A 20,678-nucleotide genomic window follows, 5' to 3' on the forward strand; every position below is an offset into this window, starting at 1 on the left:
ATTCATATTTCAGGATATCTAAACGCACATATCTACTGTATTATAGACTTAAACCAAATTAAACATAACAGTTAATAATAAGCATATATGTCCAAATTTTAAACGTGTTGTTGTTTTTTATACAAAAGGATACAACAAAGACCTTTAATTTGGTAGTTTTCCATGGAATTTCCATGAAACATATAACGTTGACATTATACGGTACGAATGTCCTAAGCTTCTATATATAAAAGTACGGTTTGTCTTCTAAAGCAAACAAGTTTCTAAATATGGTTTCAGTGAGTCAAATTAAGAGGACGTTTAGTTTTTAACAACAAAGTAGTTTTAAGTGTTTTAAAGTAGATTACACAACCCAATTGTGAGAGAGTGAAGTAATAACTAATGATTACATAAACCCATTGTGTGATGGAGTGATGTTTATTTTGACAATGATCAAAAAAGCAATGTCAACGACAATATGAATTATGATGAAAACAATTGAATTGTTCATCCTCCCACTACAAGCACACCCAAAAAGAATATTAGTATTTTAACTATAGACTATATATATAGTGAGTAGTGACGTTCCGTTAGATACAAAAACAAATAAGATAAGAGAGGTTAATTTAACTTTAACCATAAGTAAGTATTAATCATCATCTTCTTTGCAAAACACAAAAATGGTTTTATAAACCAAACAAAGGCTAACGTGTCAAGTCTTTATTACCTGAAAATATTATATTTTTAAAGAAGAAAGAAAGGAAAAAAAAAACAAATCAGAAAATTTCCATTTACTCCGGCGATTCTCTTCTCTCATGTTTTAGATCCTCTCTCTCTTCCTCTATCAGAAAAGGAGAAAATTCTCAGAGACTCTCTCAGAAGAAGACAAATTAATCTTTTTTATTCACCAGATCTTCTTCTTCTTCTAATTCTCATAAAAACCGAAGCTTTATCTTTTTTTGCAGAGTTTGTTTGTTTTGTTTTGTCTCCGATGAGGTGTAAGAGACATACAGTAGATTTCAGTAGCAGTATCGGCGTCTGTGCTTCTTGTCTCCGAGAACGTCTCTTTTCTCTGGCCGTTTCAACCGCCGCGTCTCAAAGCGACGATCATCGTCATTCTCGTGTTTCTCCCCCTCCTCTGCTTTTTCCTCGCTCTGTTTCTCCTTACGTCGCCCCGAGAAAATCCGACGCCGGAGCCGGAGGAGGAGACTCTGTATCTTCTTCTAAAACCCGATTCTTCTCAACGCCTCAAGTGAAGGATCATCAATCTTACAGCGTGGGAAGAGGTTCAACCTCATCGGAAAAAGTCTTCGAATCGTTCAAGAAGAAAAAAAGCGGCTTATCTCGCTTCTCTAGCTTCTTCAGAACGAGATCTGATGATTACGATTCCCGTCGCCGCGATTCTTGCGACGTGTCCACCATTTTTTCTCAGTCCTCTTCTTCGACGACGACGACCACGTCACGGTCATGGCTCTCTAAGGTTCTCTCAGTTCGATCGAAGAAGCAATCATCAAACACTACCACTTGCTACATCGAGGATTTGATCGCTTCAGAATCCGATCACCACCAACAAAATCGACCTAGGCAGAGATATTGCCGAGGAATGTCGCCGGCGGGAGAATCAACGACGAACGATGAGTCAGTCGAGGGATCTCCTGGGAGGTTAAGAAGAACGCCGGCGATGGGAACTCCGGGGAGGAGAAAGATTGGGATTGGGAAAAGCGTGTCGGGGATGGCCTTTTGTTTGAGTCCGTTAGTGAGAGCTAAACCCAACTGTTCTTCTAAGTGGAGAGGGAAATTTCAGCCGGATTTTGGATACTCCGGTGAGTTGAATTCCCCGGCGAAGCCTCACCTATCGACGGCGGCGTCTTTTTGCGGTAACCGGTCTAAGAAGCTTGTTGATTTAGGAAGAGTTGATCACCGCCGTTGATTTTTTGTTTGAGGTCAAAATCTGACCGTTCTTTGTGAAAATACCTTAAATACCCTTCACAAGATTCATATGAATCCCAGTTACATATATATATATATATATATATTTGGTGGCTTTACTATACCAACAGATAAAGAGTGAATTTACCCTTTTTGGGGTATATATTATATATACTATAATGTTCTTTTTTTCCTTCTGATTGTGTGTGTATATTAAAGGAAGAAAATTTCGTTTTTCTTTTTAATTAGGAGAGATTTAGAAGAACAATGTCGTGTTTTTTTTCTTCTTTTCTTCTTCGGATTAGTCTCTCTAAATGTGCCTCTTTGTTTTTTCAATATCATGTTGTTTTGGGGGTGTAGACATCAAAATGACTGATAATAAAAGAAGAAGAAACCTATGACTAGTTCATGTCAGAAATTGTAAAAAGGAAAATATTGCAATTGTTTTGAAATTTTCAAATCTAAAAAAAAAAACAAAAAAACAAAAAATCAATGCTTTGTTGTGGGTTTATAATAAATGTGACACATGACATACCATTGTGTTTCTCTTAATCTAGAAAAACAAAAATCTGACAACACTTCTCAACGTTGAGAGACATTACAAAAGTCAAAATTAAACCAAAAAAAAATCCAAATTACAAGTCTCACTTACTAACAAGACACATGAAAAGCCTAATAAAGAAAGGCTAGGAAAAAAACGGGCAATATAGGTCCAAATAACATAGGTCTCAGTGTTCGACGACGACTTTAGTTGTAAGATCCAAGTACCGTCGTAAGTAAAAGAGAGTTTCTCTCTTCATTCAAAGGGTTTTAAAAAGAGTAAAGACTAAAAAGAGAGAGTTTTAAATTCCATGGGTCCTTAGCCGTGAACACGATACATCAAAAATCTTATGGGGCTGAATAGTAATTTGATATTTCGTCTAATCTTAGACAGAGAGATAGAGAGAGAGAGAGAAAGAGGGCATTAACGGTCATAAAAGGGAAGTTGGCAATTAATGAAGGAGGAATAGTAGTACTAGTTACTTACTAGTTAGTGTTCTCTCTTTCGTGGCTCTACCATCGCCTCTCACCTACATTCATACACATCTTCATTCATTTCAACTTACTCATTCTGTTCTCTTCTTTCTTTCTTTCTTTCTCTTTTGTGTAAGGGGGTGTGGTCTCTCTCTTCTTTAATTATATGCAATGTCATTATTGCGAATTATATGTGTTTGCTGAGAGTGCGAAATTTCAAATAAAGCACACACTAGTACGTACCCCCCTTTTTAATTAAATTTCATTTTACATAGCTATTAGTTGGTGCAAAATGTTAATTTTTTTAGGTATTAGTTGGTACTTTGTATGATGAAATCTGATGGATGATGATCACTTGATTATGAAATGTCATTAAAGAAACATCTCTAACCAAAATTTTCGAATAGCTTCTTTAGTTGGAAAAGGTCCAAACATATGAAAATACTTTTCAGGTGCGTTGAAAAGAAAAGCCACCTCCCTACAAGTTTCTTTCTTTTCTTTCGATATTTTTATAAATGTCATTGACATCTATGTGTTTTATATCAATGAAATGTTTATATATAAAGATAACAAGTTTTTGCTAATCGTTAGAAGTAATTGTTTTTTTATAAACTTGTGGATGTTAGTTGTTGTTTTTGCAGTAACTATTTGAATTTAAAGTTATTTAACACTAATATCTACTCTATAATCTATTCTATCTACTTTTTGTTTAAATCTTAAAGCAGCACTATTCCACCCTAAGAATGATAATTGCTGACTATACCACATTATTTTTTTCAACTGCATTAATCCATCATAGCTCATAGCTTAGCAAGGTTATATGTATGTAGGGTGGAACTGGAGAAAAATACCTGGGAACAGTGAGACTTTGAATTTAATTAGCTCATTTAAGTGATCTGACCTAACGACATGTGTACGAAATTAATTATGTGTTTCTTTATGGGGTCAAAGATAAAAACAATTCTATGCATCCTTCTCTCTCTGTTCAACTGTCTTCACATGGAATGTAAGAAACGAGAAGAGTGTGTTTATTAGCCCTGGGCACGAAGCGAATATTCGGAAAATTTGTGATATTTGTGATTTGCTTTGCTTCGACCGAATAGTTGATTTTGCTATTTGCTTCGCTTCGTAAATTTTCGAGTATTCGGAACTTCGAATATTCGAATATTTTTCGTAATATTTGCGAATTACTTGCTTCGTTTCGCTTCGACCCATTTTTTTTTTTTAAACTAAAAACATATAGTACACAAATATAAAGTGCAAAATATGAGATATTAGAGATTCTTGTTTGACATGTTTTTAAAATAAGAAGAAAATGTAACCACCGTCCATAGAATTCTCACATTTTATTTTTAATATTGATTTTTCTAATAAAGTTTTATTTGCTTAAGAACAACATTTAGCAAAAAAAACCAACGGACCAAAATATAATAATTTGAATAATAAGCCTATAAGATATATACCCAAATCTATAAATACACATATTATATATATATTATAAAATGATTTATATTAATACATATATATAAATATACGAAGCGAAGCGGATATTCGGAAATAAGAAAATCAATATTTGTTATTTGCTTCGGTTTTTACGAATACTACATTTTCATATTTGCTTCGATTCAATATCTTATAGATATTTGAATTTTTCGAATCGAATCGAAACGAATATCGAATCGAATCGAATCTAACGAATATTTTGCCCAGGGCTAGTGTTTATTACGTAAGCTCCCATCCCATTTAGTTTATGTAAGTTAAACTTCATAGACTGGCAAATCATAGTTCTTCTGAGAAAAAGTCAACAAAAGTACTGAAGCAGGGAAAGCATTTAAACTTCAAAAGACCACAAATGATCAGAGTTAGGAACAAAACCACAAGCTAAAACCAAGTCTTTCTTAAAACAATCTGATGAAAGAAAAATTAAAAAAAGTCGAATAAGCAGGCAAAAATTTTACAATAGCGGATTGGATAATGCAAAGGCTGGGGGACTTTTTTATATGTTTGTTTTTTTAGTTCTCTATCGATTTGTTGTTGTTGTTGCTGTTGCCAATCTTAACAAGAGCATCCTCCTGATTGCTGCTGAGCCAGAGATGCATTTGCATTGGATGACTTGAGATTGACATCAACCATATCCTCTTGCTTTGTCGAAGACAATGTTTCCATTCCGGGCAAAGCTGCTGCTATCTTGCGGAAGAGAGCCTATCAATGCAAAAAGGGCTGAACACATTAAAAAACAGGATTTCCGAGGACTGATAGCTTTCTGGATTTGAAGTAACTGTTTAACGACTATTAGCAAGAGATCCATACGAATAAGAAGGACGTAAACAATCAGTAGGTTGGTATAAAATTCGAGGTTAAACAATGGGACTAGATAACGTTAGGGATTAGGTGAACTTAGTAACAATCTTTTATTGTCCAAGAAGCCTTTACGAATAGGTGAAGCGAAAATTTTTGTTACCTTAATGTTGAAGCCTGCTTTGGCACTGGTTTCGATGAACATTACATTAAGTTCACGAGCCTTAGCTTCTGCTTCCTCTATTGACACTTGCCTGAGAAACAAACAATTTATTACGAAAGGCCCATTGGCAGTAACAAATTGTAGGCACCATCAAGTGTCAAAGCGTGTTGACTATAAAGAATTCCTTTAAATATATGCAGTTGAGCACCAAATGATTTCCATTTATTAGCATCAGGTAGGGTCGTTTGGAGCATTCTCAATACCACGAGAAAAGTAAGAAGCGGTTTCATACAAAAAGACACTCATTGGAATCGGAAACATACTGAACAAAACTAGACCGAGAAAGAGGACTACTGAATTTTTAGTCTCTACTATTGAACAGTAATATCCATAGCAAAGTTTAGAAGAAACATACAAAAGAAGAGATGGTGGGTCACTTTTACCTTTTTTCCACGAGGTCAGTTTTGTTTCCCACAAGCACAACTATGACATCACTACCACGCTCAGTCCTAACCTCATCGATCCACTTAGTGGTGTTAAGGAACGATTGCCTGCCTGTATGTCAGTGGAAAACAAAATAACTCTCAAGTTTCACAATACACGATGGATTGAGATAGAGAAAATATAAAAATGCATGTCACAGTCACAAACATCTCAGATATGGGAAAATATTCATGTCTTTGGGAGAAAGCAGAGAAAGATTGAAGGTACACATACTTGCAACATCATACACAATAACAGCGACAGACGAATCCCTGATATAGCTCGGAATAAGACTCCTGAATCGCTCTTGCCCAGCAGTATCCCTGTCATATATTATCGGCTCTCAATGTTAAAAATCAAATCATGAACAATCTGCAATTTTATTCTTCAGAATTCGAAAACTGAAAGAGGTTGAAGATCTTACCACAGCTGAAGTCTGACTGTTCGATCTTCAAGGTACATTGTCTTTGATAGAAAATCAATACCAATTGTGGCCTGATGATTATGAAACAAAGAACAGTAGAATGATGAGAAGCTAGCACAGTTCACTTACTATTGAGAACTATTACGTCATTATCATATATACAAATCAAGACCAGATGATTTTATTCACCAATTGAGAACAAATTCGATTAAAAAACATAATGATAACAAGATCAAGGAAACATCCTCATATGTTACTTGGATCTTCTATGGCACTGAACAAAGAGAGCGATTACAAAAGCCAAAATTCACAAATGATGATCATTCAAGCTGATTGTTACGTTCTATACATTGGTTAAACACGGTCTGCAAATCAGATCACACAACAACTACCTAGAATCGAAAGCGAGACCAAGAGAACGATTTAGAACTTGGAACTGAAAAACACGATTCCTGTCCATGAGAATGGATCTCAAAATCGATCAAACCCTTGGACTTTCCCGACTAAAAATCCCCCCCAAAATACCAGCCAACGTCGCGCATCGTCGAGATCATAACTAGATTTGAACAATGGAGAATTACCTGGTAAGTATTGTCGAATTTGTCGTACATGAATCGAGTGATGATACTGGTTTTGCCGACGGATTGATCTCCCAAAAACACCAGCTTATACTTGGCAAGTGCCGAGACCGGAGCCATGATTCCTCAAAGATCTAACTCGCCGGACGGATCTGAGAAACGTCGAGATCTTGCTCGCTGCGAATATTAGTTTCCGATATTTACCGGAGAGATCCCGTCGCTCTAGAATTGCAAATACTGTGTTAGTGGAATTTGTTATTCGTAAGTTGCTGATTCGAAGTAATTACCAATTTGGTTCTTTATGTGAAGTTATAAACTATTTGGGAAAAATTACAATATATAAGAACTTAGATGCAGATTATAGAATTTTAATACGTTATGGGCCTCATTCATAAGCCCACATAAGGATTAGGCCAGGTGGCCTTATAGTAGCGGGCACGTGAAAAGCACGTGTCTTCTCGTATGACCTGAACCTTGAACCTTTCACGTTTGTGTCTCATCAAATCCCTAAATCTCGAGTACGAAGAAGAGACGAAAATGGCACTGAGAAATGCAATTCTTCGTCACCTGAGGGTTCCAGTGCAAACCCTAGGACTGAAGCAGTCTCAAATTGGGTCCATTGGTTCGATCCGGTCTTTTTCATCGCACGATGATCATCTCAGCAGAGAAGCTGTCGTTGATAGAGTTCTTGATGTTGTCAAGAGCTTCCCCAAAGTCGATCCCGCTAAGGTCAGCTCGATCTTCTGGCTAATTACTAAGATTCGTTTTAGACCTGCAATGTATGGGATCGAATCGTGGTTCTTATCTTTTTGATTTCCTTGTTACTGGAACAAAATGTTTTGAATCTTTGTCAATGTGGTTGATTTCGTATTGATCTAGTGGTAATATACACCAAATAAGTAGTAGCTTATTTGTAAGTTTAAGGTTAACTGATTGTTAATTGTCTATTAAAGTAGTAGCTTCAGATTTGCTGCTGTTGCCATTAAATTTGATTGATGAATCTTATGATTTGGCATTTGATGAATCCCTTTTTGATTGAAGACATACAAATCTTTCAGTTCTCCCTCAAAGAGTTGTTCGGTTAGGTTTATTTGGTCGATGACTTAGTGATAAATAATCTACAGGTGACTCCTGAGGTTCATTTCCAAAACGATCTGGGATTAGACAGTTTGGACACAGTGGAGATAGTGATGGCTATTGAAGAGGAATTCAAGCTGGAAATCCCAGACAAAGAAGCTGACAAGATCGATTCTTGCCCTCTCGCCATTGAATATGTTTACAATCATCCAATGTCTAGCTAAAACCTGTGTGCTCTCTCATATGGTTTCTCTTCCTGTTTCTTCCCTCTTTTTTGTATGAGGTTATTCTCTCTTGATAATGGGATTTGCAAATAATTTCACTTCTGTTTGGAGAGCATTGTTATTGACTCTTTTAACAGTTTCAGTTTCTTTGAAATCCCCTTTTCCTTGCTTTACAGCTTGGATCTTGTGAAAGTTGACACTCTTTCTTGAGTTGATACAATTTGTCTTCAGTCTACTCTAGTTCTTTTTATCAGACTTTATGAATTGTAATATTAAAACACACAATTAATGAAAATCTTGTTCGATCCAGTTATGGTAATTTTGCTTTTGTCAGTAAGTAGGGCGTTTCAAACGCACCGGACGCTACAATAATATTCTACGGTCAATCCATCCTTGCTACTTTTAATCTTTGCCAAACTCGATAATTAAGAATATTCGTCGTTATAAACCCAAAACGCCAAAAACACTTGGAAAAATTCGTTTCGAATTCCACGATCTAGGTCGAAAAGGTACGAGTCATCTTCGCAGTGTTTAGGGTTTAGTTGGGGATACTGGATAAGAATAAACAGGGTTTACTTGCGCAAAAAGATAGGAGAAACAACGTTCAGAAACCCCACATATTGTTTTGATGTTGAGGTTAATGGAAGCTGGCTATTGGGCTAAATAGGAAAGTTTTATAAACCCTAGTTGCTATCTTCTAATTACTTTGAATTTTTTCGTCTGTTTGGTTCATTGTGACTGCTAGGTCATCTCATGGACGCCAAAAAGGTGAAATCAGGTGGATCTAGAGACGCAATCATCAACTCGTTGCCAGATGAGGTACTTGCTAAGATCTTATCATTTCTTCCGACAAAACGAGCTGTTTCTACATCTCTTATCTCCAGAAGGTGGAGGAATCTGTTTCCATTGATGCTTCAACTCTTTGCATCTCAACATCATTTCTATTTAGACGACTCTGATTTAGATTATCCCGAGGAGGGTAAAAGAGAGAGGAAAGATGTAGAGAAGAGCTATAAGGATTTTGTGGATAAAACCCTTTCCGGTTGCAATCCCATAAAGAAGCTCGTACTGAGATGTCCTCGTAGTTGTCCTCATACCGAAATCGACCAATGGCTACACCATGTCCATGAACGAGGTGTCGTGGATCTTGATCTGCGTTTTCCGATTGGCTTCCGTGGTCGTTGGCAAACAACTTGTCCTACTTTTGTTTTCACAATCAAGACGCTGGTTAAGCTAAGAATAGAAATAGAGCGCGGTCCAGAACGAAGTAATACTTGTCCAAACGTGTGTCTTCCAGTGCTAAAGAGTCTATTTCTCCATGCAGATGAGGCTACATGCGAAATTTTGTGTACAAAAATGCTTCCTGCTTGTCCAATACTTGAGGAATTATCCTTAAATTACTGCCGTTCCCCATTTGAGTTTCAAAGATCAGTGTTCGGTATATCCCACGAAACCCTCAAGAGACTCACACTGAACTACAACAACACTATTCCATTCTGTCGCATCATGAAATTCAACACACCGAGTCTTGTTTACCTCGACTTCTCTGGTTCCGCTCCTACTCCAATATCTACTGCCAAATTCTTAGATTCCCTTGTTGAAGCCAAACTAGATGTTTTCTTGGATTCCGTTTTCGAATTAACCAAACAAGGAGTAAAAGTGAGGAGACCGGATTATGAAGCTTTTGTAAATCTATGTATCATCATGGATTGGATGCGCAACGTTAAAATCCTTTCCTTGTCTTCTGCTTCTGTTAAGGTGTGTATCTTTGTCTGCTATATAAATTAAACTCTCTCTTCTGATCCTTGTCTTAGTATCATTTTCTGTTGTTATTGTACTCTTGATTTCAGGATATGTATTCAAGATGTGTGGTATTACCTTTCTTCTCAAACCTTGTTAAGCTTCATTTTGAGAGTAATACACAACAAGGTTGGGAAGTGCTTCCGCGTCTGCTCAATAAATCTCCAAAGCTAGAGACTTTGGTCCTCAAGGTTGATATAAGGAAATAATTAATCCACATATGGATCCTTACGTACAATCCTAACTCTCTTTGTTATGGTTGCGTTGCTCCAGGGTTTGCACTGTGTAAGTGATCAGGGAGTCAGCATTGATAGAAATGAAGTGAAGGTGTTGGAGATATATGGGTTTAGAGGAAGTGAGAGAGAGGTCAGACAAGTGAAGTGCTTCTTGGAGGAAATGCAGTTTCTTCAAGTGATGAAAGTCGAAATCGATGCTGATGATGACAACAAGAAACTGCTACTCACGAATCACCTTCTTGCTCTTCCTAACCCTTCATCTAAATTTCAAATCCTCTTCTTGTGAGATTCACATTTCCTTCTACTAGTTGAACTTGAGTTTCGGTTTAGGTGTTCTTTGCGAATTTTAAGATATCGGAGATGGTAAAACCAAACTACTACCTGACTTTTTTATCGTATTCCGCCTTTGCTTGTAAGACAAATTTAAGTTTATGTTAGTCTAAGAGCCTTCTGTCGAGTTAATGCAGATCCTCTATTTATATATGACTTCGTGTTCGGTTTAAAAAATGGTCTGAATTCGCTTTTTACTTTTTTGGAATAACGAATTAAGGCCCATGAAGAAGCCTATAACGATGAAAGAAAGGCCCATTTTAAAGCTTAAACCCCTTTTGCCTCCTCAGCTTCGTCGACAGGAGAGTCTGAGATAAGGGAAGGACAAAAGGAAGACGAAGAAGGTAAAGAAAATGGCGAATCTCAACTCAGCTATCGATTCTGTGTTTTGGGACCAGAATGTTTCTTCACCCCAAACCCTTGAAGGCACGGCTCGCTCTGTTCCTGGTGAGCCATTTCCCGTAGATGGAGCACGAGCCAGCCGCTCTCACCGGATTCAACAGCTCTCTCTGCTCCGCGAAGGCTTTCCTCTTGGAATCATTCCTTCTTTTGCTCCTGCTTCCGACAAGAGACTTGGCTCTTTCTCTCTCAATTCTCTCTTGTTCACTCCTTCCTCTAACAACTGGTAAATTATCTTTACAACCTCTCTTCACTCTGATTGTGGTGTTTTGAGTGAGTAGTGCTTACAAGGTCGTTGCTGAGAATTTGAAAACAAGAGTCAATCTTGTGAAATAGACACAAATCTGGACACTTTGTCTTTTTCTAGGTGTTGGTATTGTTGGGTTTGATGAGACATTTGACTAGGTCTCGTTGGCATTTTCACTCAGGTGGCTAGGATTGGTTGGGCAGTTTAAACCAAAGAAGCTCTTTGCTGATATCAAAGCAGACATTAGCAATGCAGAAGAGTGGGATCTTCAAGTTGTCAAAGATACAGCAAAACACATTGTTGACAAATCCCTTTACTCTATTGGTTTATGGACTCAGATTGCGTTGGGTTCTTCTTCTTCTCTCTTGTTCAGCACTGAACGCCTTGGCGATAAAAACGAACTCCGAAACAAGCTGATGTTGGTTCATCCGGTATGTATCAGAACTGTACCCTTGATGGATTCTTTTGTATGTTTAAAGCACTTCTAATTTGATTTGTTTGAGCTATTGAGCAGCTTGAGAAACATGATCTCACTGTGGAAGCTGCTTGGCCAGATCTGTTTTTGGACAGTAAAGGGCGTTTCTGGGATGTTCCTGAATCATTAAACGTTGACGTCTCATCCCTTGTTCCAGAATCAGGGCTTCGGTACCGATTTGGTCTCCATAAAAGCAGGGGTAATCCTCAGCCTGTGAATGCTGGTGCCGAGAGTGATATTGATGCTCCTACTTCTCTGATGCCTGGTTTATGCGCCAAGGCTGCAGTTTCGTACAAGGCTAACAGAGACTTGTGGAGGCCACAAGAGAAAGAAGACGACACAGAAGAAGAGGATGCACCTGTGTTTCTGCCTTATGATATACGTCTACAGGAGCCTCATGCAGCAATTTCAGGAATAGTAGGTACTCTCTTAAAAAACCTGTTCCCCTAAAGAAGCCTCTTTCCTACTTTTTCTCTTGACCTTGAATTGAATGCTGACTTCTCAATGTTCAATCTATCTAGGTAGCAGCTTGGCAGCTTGGATCACAGGCCGAGGCATGTTGGTTAATGGCAAGAAAAGGAGTCCGATAAGCGCAGACATATTTGGTTCTGCTTGTTATACATTCCAAAAAGGACGGTTTAGTAAGTTGTATGGTGACCTAACACGAGTAGATGCTCGCATAGACTTACCCTCAGCTTCTGCTCTTGCTAAAAAGGTCTTCCATGCTTTTCGAAGATCATCAGGTAGTAACAACTCAGATGACACATTGTGGTCTCCCAGACTCAACCTGATATTCCAGCAGCAGGTATGATCTTTTGTCCAAAGATCAAAAGTCATAGTCTTTAATGTAAAGAATCATATATTTAAGCAATGCCCATCAATCACTATTTTTTTCCTTCTGCAATAATTTTGCAGGTTGCGGGTCCTATAGTTTTCAAAGTAGACTCGCAGTTTCAGGTTGGTGCTGCACGCATGGAAGATCTGATTTTTAGTTTGAATTACTCCTTGAGGCTTCTTGAGTCTGGCAAAGTCGTGGCTTGGTATTCTCCAAAGAGGAAAGAAGGCATGATCGAGCTTCGAGTTTTTGAGTTTTGATTTAGTCTCCTTTTATGTGTACCAACCAGTTAACATTTGTATCAGAAGATGTTTAAAATGGCAAGTCTTTTTTTGGTCAACTTTCTGAAGTTACCTTTTTCTTTTTTTTTGTGATTTATTAATAAATCTTTCCTTTCTGCCATGTTTGGTGCAAAACGGTATGACGAAGCCGTTGCTCTGTTCCACTACTACTTCAACGATTTAAACATTATTCAAACATTGTCTATGTCAACCACATTATCAAAGCTCATTGTGAAGAAAATCGTGTAGAAGACGCACTCCAACTACAGTATACCATCACGCCAGAGGTTTTGAACCAAACTAACACACATACAGGTTTCTGACAAATCATCTGGTCAACGCCGGGAAGGTCCATGGAGCTGTGGGTGTGGCTAACGAAGGCGTCCATGGAGCTGTGGGTATGGCTAACTAAAGCGTCTTGTACTCTTGTCTGTGCGATGCAACTTTCATCAGCTTTATGCTTCTTTATTCTTCTTTCAGTATATTTTGTCAAAGCATGTCAATATTCTATTGATGATGTACTATAGGTCTATAGCCTAACTCTACGTACTTGTGCGAGTTGAAAATGCAAATCAATTATGACGAGACTAACTGAAAGTGATCTCAATTGATAGAAAACAACAATAGCTGTCTGAAAATTACAGGAAACTTCTAAAAATCTTCAAATCATTGAATGTTTCCACTCTCTTGGACAACTCTTGGAATAGATTTCACTCAACTAGGGCCAACAAGTCACTCTCCTTACAGAAGCAATGCCTAGCATCAGTCCCCAAATCGACCTGAAAAATAGATTCAGAGATGTTCACTTCTATATTCTTAAAGATCCATTTATTCACTGCAGAGAAGCTGAATTTACCTCATACGCGCTTACGTCAGAGAACAGAACCTGTGACAGGCAAAGGAGAAAGATATGAAGAGAAGAAAAATCACAGTAGTTACAATGGGTGATGAGTGATGACTATGTCTTTGAGAAGAAACCATTACCTTCTTCCCAGTCCCAACTTGTTGTCCAACCTCAGAACCAACAGAGATAACCTAAAATGATTCTCTAATCTTATTAACAAAAAAGCCATATACAAGCAAATATGCCCAAGTCATATATTAACATATGGAGCAATGACTTACCTCTCCTGTTAAGTACCTCTCAAACTTCACAGCTGCTTTAGGCAACAAAACTCCACCTGAAGATTTCTGCAAGAAAAAACCGTTAAAGTTTTAAGAACTTTCTTTGGCAGTTGATATCAATAACAGTCTAATTTCAACTTGAATTTGCTTCTTAATAAAAGTGACATTTCAGACAATGAAGGAGCTAGACTAACAATAGGAAGGTCTTCAAGACGAACAAGAACCCTGTCTGCCTGAGGAACAACCTGCAAATTATCATATCAACACTTATAGTTCCATTTCAAAACAGAGAAATCAATAAAATTGCGGCTGAAACTAAACGAAAAGGCAGTACCTTTGTCGGATCCCACTTAGTGGAAATCGCTTTGATTCTAAGACAACCTCTTTGACTTCCTGCAGATACACGAGGGGAAAAAAATCAAGAACAAAAAACAATTTAAATCCGGAAGGGAACAAACATAATAAGTTTGAGATATGACAGTACCTAGAAGCCTGTGGTTAGCTGTAGGAAGGGTACTGGTTTTGACCGGGAAAGCAAAGAAAGGTTTTGGTAGAGAGACGAAAGTAGAAGCCATGGCAGGATAAGGTTTTTGCAGAAGCAGCAGCAAGATCTTCTTCCTCCGTCGCGACTTTAGCTCTCGACATTTCTCGTTGGTTCTTCTTATTTTTTATACTGGACCAATATTACGGCCCATTTACCTACCTATTAAGATCCAATATATTTACGACAGACCAGACCAGTTTTCCAAACCGATGTACAAAATCGTTAAGTTTTTTTTTTTTTTTTGGTCATCTTATCGTTACGTTTTAAACTCTCTACTATCAAAACTACGGGGAAACAAAAATCATTTTTATATGCATTACATAGTATTAAAATCAAATAGCTCAAATTACTAGAACAAGAACTATGTCAGGATCCTCCGGAGCTGCCAAATCCAAGAGTACATAATACCAACGGTACAGTATGTTGAGATCAACATTAAAGGGATAAACGGGAATTTGTCACCTAGAAAATACGGATGCAAGAATTGAGACACCATCTCTACTATAAACAAACCCATTAGATAGCTCTTTTCAAAACATCCTATCTTAAACTTGCTCTTGATTTCACCACTCTCCTTCTGAGCCTTATTTTCTGCGTATTGAGCCGTAAACCCGAGCAACATTACCGTGGAATGCAATAACAGCAACAGAACCTTGATCGGGTATTCCTGTGGCTCATATAAGAGTGGAAAGAGGGAATAGCAAGAAACTGCAGGAGGAACACAGATATTAGACAATGGAATGATTGATTCTGCACAAATGTGGGTGCTGGTTCAAAGGAGAATATGATATACCTATTGAAACCAGAAAGTAATGTTTAGCATCTTCTACACTCTGCACTGCAACAATTGCAAGTGGGATGGTGAAGTGAAGTGATGCTTTCTCATGGACGTGCCATCCAAACAGAAAACCACATGTATATGCATAAGCTATCCATCTGGCAACAAGCCACGGGTGTGTTTTTTTCCAGGCTTTGACGAGACATGGAAATATCGCAAGTGATACCATTGCAAACGTTATCAATGGGGTGATCTGTCATATCACCAGTCCAAGAGAAATAAGATCGCGCAGAACATTTATGAAATATGAAAGAGATAGACAGAAAACAGAATGATCAACCGAGTGTAGTACCTGCGGGAGAACTGCAAAAGGTGAAGAATTCCCAACTAAACCACCAGTGAAAGAAGCAGAAGGGATCTGAATATCGAAACCGAGCTTCCGTAGCAAAAAGGCAAGCCCTTTGTCGAGTATTATATAGAAAACCCAAAAATTAGGTGCCCAGTATGCATGGCACAATCCTCTCCCGAAAGGAAACATTCGACTAATGACTTGCTGTATCTGCAACACAATAAGAAAACACAAAACTGCCACCATAAGATGTTTTCCCAATAGATCTATTTAGGGAAAGGTTCGACTTGATATACAGAGGTTCACTGGTTAATTTCTATTAATCTAAACATCGGCATTGTCTTTCTCTGCAAAAACAGGACAAATCACTCATGAAATCACCAAGGAAGAGAAGTTTGATGACAGTCATTTCTCAATGTGTACTTGTGCCCTCTCAGATGAGATAAGCTCTCTAACACCAAAATTTCCAACAAATTCAAACTCTTAAGCCATATCAAGCAGCAACAAATGACTTACAATCTCATAAAGATATCAAGAACAAATCTTCAACTAGAACTCTGCAGAATTTGGCTATATTTCTCAACATTGTAGATAATAATACAGGGAAAGCAAAAAACAACACTTTCTATCATCAAAAGAAAGAAGAACTAATACCAACCTGTCCATGATAGATAAACGGTCCATACGCGGCGGCAAAAACCGCCACAACCACGGCACCAATAGTTACAAGCCGTCGGACACCGGTAACTAGACCGGACCAGCAATAATGCCTCAGGAGATAAACAAAGTAAACCGGAGCAGCGACGGCAAACAAATGCTTAAAGCACAGGAGAACAGAAAATAAGAACCCACCCAACAGATCTCTCCCTTCTTGAAGAAACGAAATCGAAAGCAATAACCAACCCAACAAAAATCCATTATACTGAAAATGAATATGATCTACGATCAATAGCCCCGGAGACCAAATCACCAATGCGCAAATCAGATTTCGCTTCATCGGATCCAATTTTCGAGTCAATCTGTAAACGCCGTAGAGAAGACATAGATCCGACAAGATTACGCTAATTCGTTGGAAGTAAATTACAGATTCGGCATCGTAATCAAGTCCTGAATGAAGATTTACGATCCTGGGATCGACGAGACGCGCGAAAACAGAGAGGAAGCGTTCGAAATAAGCGAAGAAAGGAGGGTAATCGAGGGTCCATTGGCTAGTCTCGTCGAAGTACCATTTGGTAAGTGGAAGAGAGTGTGTGATAGCGAGCCAGTTCCGGTGGACCTCGAAATCAGTGCTCCGGTAAGATGGGATGAGAAGAAGTTTCACGGCGGTGGCCACGGCGAAGAACCATAGCAGGAGTCGCCGGTCATTGTTCTTCCGGTAATCCATCTCGGCACCGATAACATTAGCGACCGTTGATTACAAAACCCATTGATATGGGCCTGCTTTGGACCAAGAACAGGCCCATTTGTTAAAGGTACGTTTACGTGGAGCTGTAGACATGGCACTACGTAAATGGTTGCAAACATATGACATGGCACTCCGGACAAATTTGATTTTAATATCGGTTTAAACCGGTTAAACCAGAAAATAAATGAAAATGATTGTGAATGAATAATTTCCTACCTACCTACCTTTTACAACCGCCCAAAAGGAAGTAGCTATTGGCTAGAGCCTAGAGGTAGACCGTCTAAAATTAACCAACGGCTGTGATCATTTCACAACCCGACGAATCTGTGAGATCAGATCGTAACCGTAGAATGGAAACAACAGATTTAATAATTTCCAAGCATGACCTTTGTCAAAGCGACACGTATCAGGAACTACGATCTTAGCTGGCGCACGAGCGAGGATGACCGCACGTGTCGATTAACAGAAGAAGAGAAAAAAGGGTAGGGCAAACGGGGTACAAGGGCAGCTGTCATGGGCCCGAGAGACAAGGACGTTGATTATTGGGCCTAAAGAGAGGTGATGGTGGGGCCCATGGAAAACTAGCAAGTCTGAGTCAGCTCCTCGTTTGATATTCCCAACTATGACGCCTTGTTGTATCGACAGATGACAAGTTGTGTGGTCCAGTCACCCAATTATGTTCCTTTTTTTATTTTTGGAACTTTATTATTATTATTGATCACTACAAGTCTACGATACATACACCATTGTATTTTTGTATGTATTAATAAGCATAATAGGTTTTTCTTAAATAGTGTTTTTCTTAAAAAGGGTTTATTATTGGGTTTGCTGTTTGTAATGTGAGTCATTGCTTACTCAGATACATTCAGTTTTCTTGACGTGATCTTATTTTAATTGAATATATTATGTTAGTGTTTTCTTACCTTTTGAGTTTTGAACTTTTATTTTATTTTCCTTAAAGTCAGAAGTCTGCTGCTGTTTCGTGTTATTAGAAAGATTCGTATATAATTCATTTTTAAAAAAATAATGTGTTATTTAAGTCGGTATCTTATATTATATAGTACTATTTATGTAGTTTCAAGAATGTGACACGTATAGTTACGCATTTATAGTATTATTTAAAAAACGAGAACTGAACTCCCGACTGTAAAAAATTGATATTTTTATAATAAATGTCAATAAAATAGGTCGGTCACGCTCTTGCTCGTTTATTAATTATTACATTGTATATGTTGAATGTACACATGTTCTAGAACCTTATGACAATTCATATCAGTTTGTGTAAGATTTATGAGTAGTACATATTTAGATCGTATGTGTTCTAGTCTTCTAGAACCCTAATTATATACTAGTATGAGAGAGTTATTTAAATTACATCCAATGTTAGATTCTCTGGAAGTCTTTTTTTACCTGGAGCTGTACACGTGTACGAAGATGTTTTTGTCTGATTTGGAAACACGAATAAATCTATCACTCTACTGTAGTAATAATTTTTTTTTTATTATAAGAAAGAACGTTACTGTCTCCTATAGAAGAAGTAAATGAAAATACATATAAGTACAAAGCAAAGCATTAAACAAAACAAAACAAAAACGAGAGGTGATAAATAAATTACACACACATGGGAATGAAACAATGTCCAGGCGAAATGTATCCTAGAAAGAAAAAAAAAAGTACACACGAGAGACGAGAGAGAACACAGATTTAACAAATACAAAATTATATTTTTAGTGAATTATATATATATAATTTTTTTTTTAAGAAAGATTCAACAAAATGAAAAATTGTATATATGGGGAAAAGTCCATCAATCATGCGGTATGCATGTTATTGTGGCCAACGAATCTTACAAAAACGCAAGACTTGTTTGATTCCCCTCCTCCAACCAGATCCACCCAAAATTATATATCATTTGTATTCCACTTAACTATTAAATAATACTTGTATAATGTATGGTTCTCTATTGCTCGGGTCGACAAATACCATAATATAAAAAAAATTGCTTAGGTTTACTTGAAATTCGTTATTACAATTTACACTAATAAAACACACAAAAACGAAAGAAATGGTAAATGGTACGGACGAAGAGTTAGATTCACTGTATTCTAACTTTTTTAGGGTAAACTAAATTAATCAGAAAAAGGAATTTACCCAACACAAAAAAAAAAGACAATTTAATATTTTAAAAAAGTAATGAATTATTGAACTTTAACGTATTAGATCTTTCGAGATGAGATTCGGTTACGATGAGCGGTGAGGATTGATCGTAGAGTACTGTAACTCAAGTGGTTCGTGACACAGCTGATTCACTCAAGTCAATGAGACCGCCTTTATATATCAACACCAAATCAACCAGCTTCTTCCTCCTCCTCCTCTTCTCTCTTCTGCTTCTTCTTCCTCTCGAATCTGCAAATCATCTCGCAGTTGCTTTATTTTTCGAAAAGTTCGAAAGTTCTCGTTTTTAGTGAATGGCTTCGTATTACTCTGGGTATTTGAGTTGTGAAGAGCCTCACTTTTTGGAATCCTGTTCTCTCTGCCGTAAACACCTTGGTCTTAACTCCGATATCTTCATGTACAGGTACTGAGATTCGTTTCAATTCTTTTTCAAGATTTAAACTTTTCTAATACCCAAATCAGATTCTGGATCTGAGTTTTTCGGAAAGTTATATAATTTGGTCTGGTTCTGATTGTTTTTTTCTTCTTCTTTTGGGTTTTGTAAATTTAACAGAGGAGACAAGGCCTTTTGTAGCAAAGAGTGCAGAGAAGAGCAGATTGAATCTGATGAAGCTAAGGAGAGAAAGTGGAAAAAATCTTCAAGATCTCTCCGGAAAAACTCTGCTGAAACTAAAGAATCCGTCGCCGGCAACACCGTACGGACAGGAACTCTTGTCGTGGCTTAGTAGAAATTTTTATTTACATAAGAAAAAAAAAAGTATGAAGCAAATAGTTTTTTTCTTTTGTATACCTTTTTGTCTAAAAATCTATCATCCTTCGAATCAAAAACCCTTCTTAAACCACTCTTATCTCCCAAGCTATAAATTAGCTACAGAAAGTTTCTGCTCTGTTTCTATTTTGGATCAGAGATGACTAATCCGATGTCGGAATCTGAGAAACTGTAGATCTGGTTTGTGTAAATGAATGTAAAGTTTTTGGGGAGGGGAGGGAGTGAGATTGTAAGAAGAAAGATGCCATGGTTTTGTAATCTTGGGGTTGAAATTTTGTTCCATGTTCCATAAGAAACAGAGCATTACTATGTTCTAATAAAAATTCAAATTTCTTTTATCTTCCTATGATCGATTCGTAATCGTATCTTATATACCGACATGATTTATTTATTCTGGTGTTGTTTAAATCTTTGGATTTACTGATCGTACTCATTGAGTTGTATAAATGGAAAAACTTGTTTTGATTTCCAGAACACATTAGCCTTTTCCCGATTGTTCTTGGCGGTAATGCACTTTCACGGCAATTAACTATAGAACTCCGGCGAATCTTTTAAATGTGTAAAAGTGACAGCTCTTTTTGGGCCTAAAATGGGCTTCTCACGCAGCCTATATACGTTAAGACATTGACACTTCCCACCTTCTATGTAACAAATTAATAAGAAGTCAGAATTAATCAAGGTCATCAGATATTTGTGATTAATCTACTAGTCATGGGTAATAGTTTATGTGCGTTTACTTCTTCTTTAAGGAATGAAGAAAA

General features: G+C 37.4%; 8 protein-coding genes across 8 annotated transcripts; 5 read left to right on the forward strand and 3 right to left on the reverse strand.

Annotated features, from left to right (window-relative positions):
• Positions 1-729: 729 nt before the first annotated feature.
• LOC17890383 lies at positions 730-2,101 on the forward strand. Its single transcript, XM_006294303.2, has one exon. It carries the CDS (start codon positions 971-973, stop codon positions 1,907-1,909), a length of 939 nt encoding a protein of 312 aa, XP_006294365.2. The 5' UTR covers positions 730-970; the 3' UTR covers positions 1,910-2,101.
• A 2,627-nt stretch (positions 2,102-4,728) lies between these two features.
• On the reverse strand, positions 4,729-7,130 carry LOC17888289 (ras-related protein RABH1b). Its single transcript, XM_006294932.2, has 6 exons — positions 6,872-7,130; positions 6,291-6,361; positions 6,101-6,189; positions 5,827-5,938; positions 5,384-5,474; positions 4,729-5,124 (listed from the first exon to the last, which is right to left on the reverse strand). The coding sequence occupies exons 1-6, from the start codon at positions 6,986-6,988 to the stop codon at positions 4,978-4,980; spliced, it is 627 nt and encodes a 208-aa protein (XP_006294994.1). The 5' UTR covers positions 6,989-7,130; the 3' UTR covers positions 4,729-4,977.
• A 226-nt stretch (positions 7,131-7,356) lies between these two features.
• On the forward strand, positions 7,357-8,476 carry LOC17890040 (acyl carrier protein 1, mitochondrial). The gene is made up of 2 exons (XM_006295183.2): positions 7,357-7,597; positions 7,993-8,476. The coding sequence occupies exons 1-2, from the start codon at positions 7,406-7,408 to the stop codon at positions 8,167-8,169; spliced, it is 369 nt and encodes a 122-aa protein (XP_006295245.1). The 5' UTR covers positions 7,357-7,405; the 3' UTR covers positions 8,170-8,476.
• A 446-nt stretch (positions 8,477-8,922) lies between these two features.
• Positions 8,923-10,578, forward strand: LOC17888358 (putative F-box/LRR-repeat protein At5g25860). Its single transcript, XM_006294103.2, has 3 exons — positions 8,923-9,927; positions 10,020-10,160; positions 10,243-10,578. The coding sequence occupies exons 1-3, from the start codon at positions 8,923-8,925 to the stop codon at positions 10,489-10,491; spliced, it is 1,395 nt and encodes a 464-aa protein (XP_006294165.1). The 3' UTR covers positions 10,492-10,578.
• A 260-nt stretch (positions 10,579-10,838) lies between these two features.
• On the forward strand, positions 10,839-12,836 carry LOC17890421 (protein TRIGALACTOSYLDIACYLGLYCEROL 4, chloroplastic). The gene is made up of 5 exons (XM_006294128.2): positions 10,839-11,160; positions 11,363-11,612; positions 11,696-12,077; positions 12,178-12,461; positions 12,572-12,836. The coding sequence occupies exons 1-5, from the start codon at positions 10,889-10,891 to the stop codon at positions 12,749-12,751; spliced, it is 1,368 nt and encodes a 455-aa protein (XP_006294190.1). The 5' UTR covers positions 10,839-10,888; the 3' UTR covers positions 12,752-12,836.
• A 495-nt stretch (positions 12,837-13,331) lies between these two features.
• On the reverse strand, positions 13,332-14,543 carry LOC17888130 (10 kDa chaperonin 2, chloroplastic). The gene is made up of 7 exons (XM_006293332.2): positions 14,382-14,543; positions 14,232-14,290; positions 14,092-14,142; positions 13,898-13,963; positions 13,757-13,807; positions 13,629-13,658; positions 13,332-13,551 (listed from the first exon to the last, which is right to left on the reverse strand). Exons 1-7 carry the CDS (start codon positions 14,470-14,472, stop codon positions 13,483-13,485), a joined length of 417 nt encoding a protein of 138 aa, XP_006293394.1. The 5' UTR covers positions 14,473-14,543; the 3' UTR covers positions 13,332-13,482.
• A 183-nt stretch (positions 14,544-14,726) lies between these two features.
• On the reverse strand, positions 14,727-16,996 carry LOC17888972 (probable dolichyl pyrophosphate Glc1Man9GlcNAc2 alpha-1,3-glucosyltransferase). Its single transcript, XM_006293992.2, has 4 exons — positions 16,227-16,996; positions 15,572-15,778; positions 15,235-15,472; positions 14,727-15,149 (listed from the first exon to the last, which is right to left on the reverse strand). The coding sequence occupies exons 1-4, from the start codon at positions 16,950-16,952 to the stop codon at positions 14,803-14,805; spliced, it is 1,518 nt and encodes a 505-aa protein (XP_006294054.1). The 5' UTR covers positions 16,953-16,996; the 3' UTR covers positions 14,727-14,802.
• Positions 16,997-19,325: 2,329 nt separating this feature from the next.
• On the forward strand, positions 19,326-20,261 carry LOC17888189. Its single transcript, XM_006296139.2, has 2 exons — positions 19,326-19,551; positions 19,702-20,261. The coding sequence occupies exons 1-2, from the start codon at positions 19,442-19,444 to the stop codon at positions 19,871-19,873; spliced, it is 282 nt and encodes a 93-aa protein (XP_006296201.1). The 5' UTR covers positions 19,326-19,441; the 3' UTR covers positions 19,874-20,261.
• Positions 20,262-20,678: the final 417 nt, after the last annotated feature.

The sequence above is a fragment of the Capsella rubella genome, unplaced genomic scaffold, assembly GCF_000375325.1.
Source record: "Capsella rubella cultivar Monte Gargano unplaced genomic scaffold, Caprub1_0 scaffold_4, whole genome shotgun sequence".
NCBI classification, from domain to species: domain Eukaryota; kingdom Viridiplantae; phylum Streptophyta; class Magnoliopsida; order Brassicales; family Brassicaceae; genus Capsella; species Capsella rubella.